The sequence below is a fragment of the Triticum urartu genome, chromosome 7 (assembly GCF_003073215.2).
Source record: "Triticum urartu cultivar G1812 chromosome 7, Tu2.1, whole genome shotgun sequence".
In the NCBI taxonomy this organism is placed as follows: Eukaryota; Viridiplantae; Streptophyta; class Magnoliopsida; order Poales; family Poaceae; genus Triticum; species Triticum urartu.
Genome location: NC_053028.1, coordinates 712,598,776 through 712,605,163, shown reverse-complemented (window position 1 = coordinate 712,605,163; position 6,388 = coordinate 712,598,776). Strand labels below are relative to the sequence as shown.

General features: G+C 41.2%; 1 protein-coding gene across 1 annotated transcript; it reads right to left on the bottom strand.

The window, feature by feature from the left end:
* Nucleotides 1–1,942: 1,942 nt before the first annotated feature.
* Nucleotides 1,943–3,254, bottom strand: LOC125525218 (keratin-associated protein 9-4-like). The gene is made up of 3 exons (XM_048690228.1): nt 3,182–3,254; nt 2,981–3,056; nt 1,943–2,889 (listed from the first exon to the last, which is right to left on the bottom strand). Exons 1-3 carry the CDS (start codon nt 3,188–3,190, stop codon nt 2,357–2,359), a joined length of 618 nt encoding a protein of 205 aa, XP_048546185.1. The 5' UTR covers nt 3,191–3,254; the 3' UTR covers nt 1,943–2,356.
* Nucleotides 3,255–6,388: the final 3,134 nt, after the last annotated feature.

Genomic DNA, 6,388 nt, shown 5'->3' with positions numbered 1-6,388 from the left:
AATAGATCGTCAAAACCTATGAACATATGATCTAGTTTTGAAGATCTCGACGCGAGGAATCCAACGATGAAAACGGTTCGAGATTTGAATGAACGGTTTAAGAGATAAAACACTTTGAATAAACGGTTCTACGAAAAAAGGAAAAACTTTCTGGTTGCGACAAATACGCCACTTAACGCAACTTGGGAAGGTGCAAAGTGATCTTTGAAAGGAGTATTCCTCAATTAATGATTTCAATTTATCCCTCATTGTGAGCAATAAAATTCGCGTCGCGGTTGCTACGAGCGTAAGCTGGGCCACTAAGAGCACGTTCGCTTGAGTTGGACGAGTTCCTGAACGGTTTCTCAGCCGGTTTGCGAACCTTCTAAAAGGTTCTGAGATGGTTTTTACCATTTTGGAACCTAGGTTTCTGAAACATATTTTCCCGGGTTTTTTCCCTTTTCTTTTTTTCTACTTCCTTTTTTTTCTAAAATTCATAAAATTGGTCAAAATCTTCAAATTTATTCAAAATTTCATAAATTGTACGCTTTAAAAAAAATTCATCGTTTTTTAAATGTTCCACTTTAAAAAATGTTCATGTTTTCCAAAAAATATTGGGAACTTTGAAAAAAAATCACAATTACAAATAATGTTCACAAATTTCAAAAAACTTTCATGCACATTTTTTAAGTCTAAGAACAATTTTTTGAGTTAATGAATATTTTTAAAATTCGTAAGTTTTTTTGAAGATGTGAACTTTTTTGAATAATTTTTTTTAAATCATGAATAATTTTTGAATTCATGAAAAAAAATAATTCACAAATATTTTTGAACTCGCAAACATTTTCCGAAATTCCTGATCTTTTAAGAAAAGCAAACATTCTTTGAAACTTTATTCCATTTTAAAATTTGTGAAAATTATGTTATTCATGAATTATTTTTGAATTTGGTGAACATTTGTTTGATTTTGCCAACATTTTTTGAATTCAGGAACTTCAATTTATTTTATGAACATTTTTTGGAATTTTTTTGACTTTTTTAATTAGAAACCAACCTAGGTAAAAACAAATTACCTAAGTAAAAAGAAACACCTAGGAGACTTCCAGCAGCGACGCGGCGACGCAAGCCGTCCCGGTCCCAATGAGCGATGCATATCATCGCCCATATATGCAAGCCATGCTATGCATTCAAAAAAATATGGTTTTCCACAGCACCAAGCGTTCCGGCTTTGCAAGGGAGGGGCTTCTTTGTGGAGTTTCCTATTTGATGCTCAGTGTGTCCAAATGTCGAGGAAACGCACAGGAAAACCGAGCTAAAGACCATAGTGGGTCGGCCACGTTAGCCACATCACCAAGCCTTACGGCTTTGCGAAGCTTTCAGAAGGTTCCTATTCGATTTTTACCACTTTTGGTAACCTTCTAAAGGTTCTGGTGCGATTTTTTCTGTTATAGGTTTTTTTAGTTTTTCTAAAATATTCAGATTTTACAAAAATTGGTTAGAATTTAAAAGAAAAGTACACAAATTTTAAAAAGAAATTATGTTCATATTTTTTAAAAAATTGTTTGGATTTTTTAATAAAATGCCGAGGGCCCTGTTGTTGCCGTGTTTTTTTTTTTGCGTGGTACTCGGCTTACACTGGGCTAAGCCGAGTATCCGAGAAATAGCACTTGGCTTATGCCCGAACACTAGGCAACGCGTGTTTTCCCCGTAGTGTTTACAGTGCTTTCTTGTGCATGTAATTACCTAATAGTCGTTTTGTAATTATTTGCATTTGCAACTAAGTGAGAATGAGCCCTCTTTAGTCTTGACTCAATGTAAACCGCGTGTAATACTGTTGTACGGTTAGTGTAAGTTGATCATTTGCATACGGCTATCAGCTTGCCATTGGCTGTAAAATTTGAATAAAGACTAATTTATTTTCAGTCGAATGTGAAATAGACACTGTCAAACTTTAAACCGCCAATATAAATTCATAAGGTAACCATCAATATCTACAAATAGAAATGCTGGCCGACATATGCTTTTATTATACTCCCTCTGTTCCTAAATATAAGATCTTTTAGAGATTCTACTATAAATTACATATTACATACGAATGTATATAGACATACTTTAGAGTGTAGATTTGCTTATTTTGCTCCATATGTAGTCTATAGTGAAATCCCTAGAAAGTTTTATATTTAGGAAAGGGGGGAGTAGTAGACAGACCGAAGAATCAGACCCGAAGTAACCAACCATGCTGATCAAAGCCGTCGTCTTGAGAGGGAATGAAAGGGAATCATCACTCTACGAAAAGCAAACTCCAACGACACGGCAAACCGCCATACATGCTCCTGCAGAATCTTAGCTTGCAGGACGATCGATGATGAATGCACGGCTACTGGATGCCGCATTCTCCTCTGAGTCCGCGTGACCTCCCCTTGTTGCAGCCGTGTCCCAGTGGCGGCTTGCGCACGACGCAGCCGTAGATGTAGAAGCGGCAGCTGGGCAGGCCACAGGGGCTGGAGTCGCAGCCCGGCGTGCAGCGGGACGGGTAGCAGGACGGCGTCACCTTCTTGCAGCACGCCTCATTGCAAGCCATGTCGCACTTCTTCTTGCAGCACGCCTCATTGCAAGTAGCCGTGTCGCACTTCTTCTTGCAGCACGCCTCGTTGCAAGTAACCATCACGCACATCTTCTTGCAGCACGCCTCCTTGCAAGCCATCTCGCACTTGTCCTTGCAGGCCTTCTCGCAGGCCTCCTGGCAGGGGTCCTTCTTCTTCTCTGGCTCCTTTGGCTTGTCGTCTGCGACGCTGATGATAACTGCGGCGAAGCACGACTTCCTGAGACACTGCAGGAGCCGCACCGGATCGACGGTGCCGACCACCGTCAGCGTGCACTTGTCCTGGTCAATGTCCATAGACTTGATCCCTGAAAATTAGTACATACATTTTGGTAAAGAAGAGTGGAGAGGGGTGCGAGATAGATAGAGGTTGGATTGTGAGGGAGCGAGGTACCCTACCCTTGAGCTTGGCAGCAGTTGCCAGGATCTTGCTCTTGCACTTGTCGCCGATGAGATCAGCTCTGATCAGGATCTTCTGCAGGTCATTCACAAGTGAAAACACGAGCGTTCACTATGAGTGTACACCTTCAAATTTGTTCGACGGAACCCCGGCCCCAAAGACATAAGCAAAACGAAAGAACATGCATGATGGCTAATTACCTTGGACATTGTGAGCTAGCCGTGAACCTGTGACACCCTTGGACTTTGGGGAGCAGACTCTTGCCTGTGCAGTCCTGAACTTCTTATGGAGACCATGTCTGCTTCCAAGCCGTTTATATAAGGTGTCACTACTACTTGCGTTTATTTAAGCTATTATATGGTTGTACACTGCTACCGTCTACCGACCGGTCAGTACAGTGCAACGAACTCCTTTCTTAATACAAGATGTTTATTTGTTTGTGGTTCATCTGTACGTACGTCCAAGTGTCAAAGTCACTGACTGGTTTAACAAGTCCCAACGCGCAAGTTGTATACAGTGGCAACACAAAAATCAAATCAATTCATATGTCAATGCACCATTGGCTAGGACTTGGTCATGCTAATCGTTGTACTTCTACTGGTTGAAAGATTAGTTTCTTAATATAGTTGTTGCGCTATAAAAACTCAATTTTACTAAATACGAAAACTAAATGCATATCTCCATCGTATTTTAACAAAGATTCAGTTTCACCAATTTGGCACACACTTTTCAAATGTTAAACTATTGTCTGGGCTGTGGAACCTAAAGCCGTATTTTTACAGATACATGTGGTAGTTGTTGGTTGACGTTTCATGGGTTCACTGATCCTCTGCTCGAACACATATGGAAACTAAAAATTACCAATAAGATAAAGACTATTCGAAACGCGCCATGTCTTCTCGCAGCGTGCCGTGGAGGGTCATGGTCACAGTGGTCATCGGTCTCCGTCGAGCTTGACTAGTATATGTGTGCTAGTTAGTTTTAAGGTGCAGGACTATTTTAATCGGATTTTGCTCCATAGAGAGGGGATACATGCATGCAGAATCTTTCACGTCATGTTAACATCATCGGCTTTAGTTTCTAAACTTAAATTTTACAAGTGATATGTCTTTACTGATAAGTTCGTCTCAACGAGGGCTTTAAAACAAGATATAATGTTGTTTTGTTTCGGCAATTTTTTCATCGCCACTAATTGCCAGGTTATGTCATCATGGTTGTCATGTTGCAAGTGAACAACTACCACGATAACAATATCTAGTTATTATACATAAAGTAGTTCCCCGATAAGAAACTGGAATTAATAATTGAAGTCAGTGGTGGGTAACTTCATAAATCAATGGATAGTTACAACATCCACCAGCCACCTAACAATCGATAATGGCGGCTCTTCTATCCACGTTGACGGTGGCATCGAGATCGCTAGCCTAACTAATTCATGAGAGACTACATTCATCTCCCTTGGGCAGTGAACGAAAGAAACTGAAATATATCCTGAAAAGACAATGTTAATATCAGCATAAATGGTGGCCGCTCCTAAAACTATGAAGCCTCCTCCTTGCATCGTGTTGATCACCACCATATAGTCCAATTCCACAATCAAATGTCGTATCCCGAACTATTGCGCTAGAAGTAGTCCATGTGTGAGTGCATAGGCCTTCGCCATTGCCGCATCCGCCACATGCTCAAGACGGTCATTTGATGCAGCGATAAATCCGCCTTTATCATCCCGAAGAATTGCACCGATAGCACCTTGAAGATCACTTGAGTGGAATGCCGTGTCAACGGTGAGTTTCACACAATCTTCCGCTGGTTCCACCCATCTCCAATTGTGAGTACCCGTGTTTTTTCGTGTTTTTCTGCCTCGACTTCCAGTAATTGACAGTTAAAGCACTAATAGACAATGTTGATCGTGAGGGGACTTGCACATCCTTCCCATGAACAGATCGCCTTCTTTCCCACCAGATATACTAAATTCCTACCAAGATCAATAACTGGGCACTTGATCCCGGAATCAAACTTGACCTAGCAGATTCACATAAAATATAGTCCAGTGCAGCCAGACCCACTCGGTCAACAGCGAAAGCCTCTTCAACGAATCCATCTAGTTTCAAACACCACCATATATCTGCTGCCCTTGGACACTTAAAAACATTGCTTGCAATGTGGCGATTCGCCAGTACACCCATACACGGAATAAATCCATGTAGGGCCTTCCACACATGAACTTTTATCTTGGCCGGAGCATGAGCACTACAAAGCTTCGTCGAAATTGGATGCCATTGTGATAGTTCTCCTTCAGAACGCCGGTACCAACGTCCGAACTGATGCTCCGATTTGACGTGCTACGCCAACCTCACCGTGAACAAATGATGCTTAGTAAATCTCTAGGCAACAAAGTCCTCAATCGTGTCATGAGGTGCTAATGGGACCGCACTACCCAAAAGACATCATCGACTAACTCTTGATCCCATAGCCCTATCCCTGGTTCAACGAGTTTAGATACCAAGCAAAGTTCCCCCTCTAGATTACACGTTCTACAGCGATCGCCAAGATCCATGGATCGGTACAAATATTTACCTGAGTACCAACCCCAATATGACATATTGCACCTCTCTTAAAGGTCTGGATTCCAGCACAGATACTTTGCCAAGTATATGAACTGCCATTCTTCATTAGGGCTTCCAAAAGCCTCGCATACGGATAGTAATTGGCCCACAAAAGTTTTGCACATAATGAATCAAGGTTCTCGAGGAGGTGTCATACTTGCTTAGCCAACATTGCTAAATTAAAGCTAAGTAAATCTCTGAATCCAAGTCCTACTCTCTCCTTCAAAACAAATAATTTCCACCAAGCCACTCAATGCATACTCTTGTGGTTGTCATCATCACCCCACTAGTACTTAGATATTGCATCTTTCATCCCTTCAAAATTGTTTTTGGGATTTTGAATATCGACATTGCAAACACCGGAATGGCTTGAACAACTGATTTGATCAATGTTTCCTTTCCTCCTGTCGACAATAGCTTCTCTTTCCATCCACTCACCAACTGATTGATGTGGTCAATTAGATACTCAAAGCAATCACTTGTGTCTAGTCCCACTAAAGCTGGAAGTCTGAGGTATTTAAAATTCAACATAATTATCCCCAAATTTTGGCACACAACTACCTTGTCATGTACAGAAATATCCAGGCTAAACAATATACTTGACTGAGCATCACTTACCAGCTGCCCCGAGCTAGTATAGTAGTCATCTAGAACGCTTCACAAACATTCAGCCTCGGCCTCTCACCTGCCTTCATAAGGATCAAAGAGTCATCTACAAATAGCAAATGTGATATCTAAGGGGCCTCGCGACATACTCTTACCCCTAATAAGCTGCCATTCTTTTCTTCCCATTGTAACATG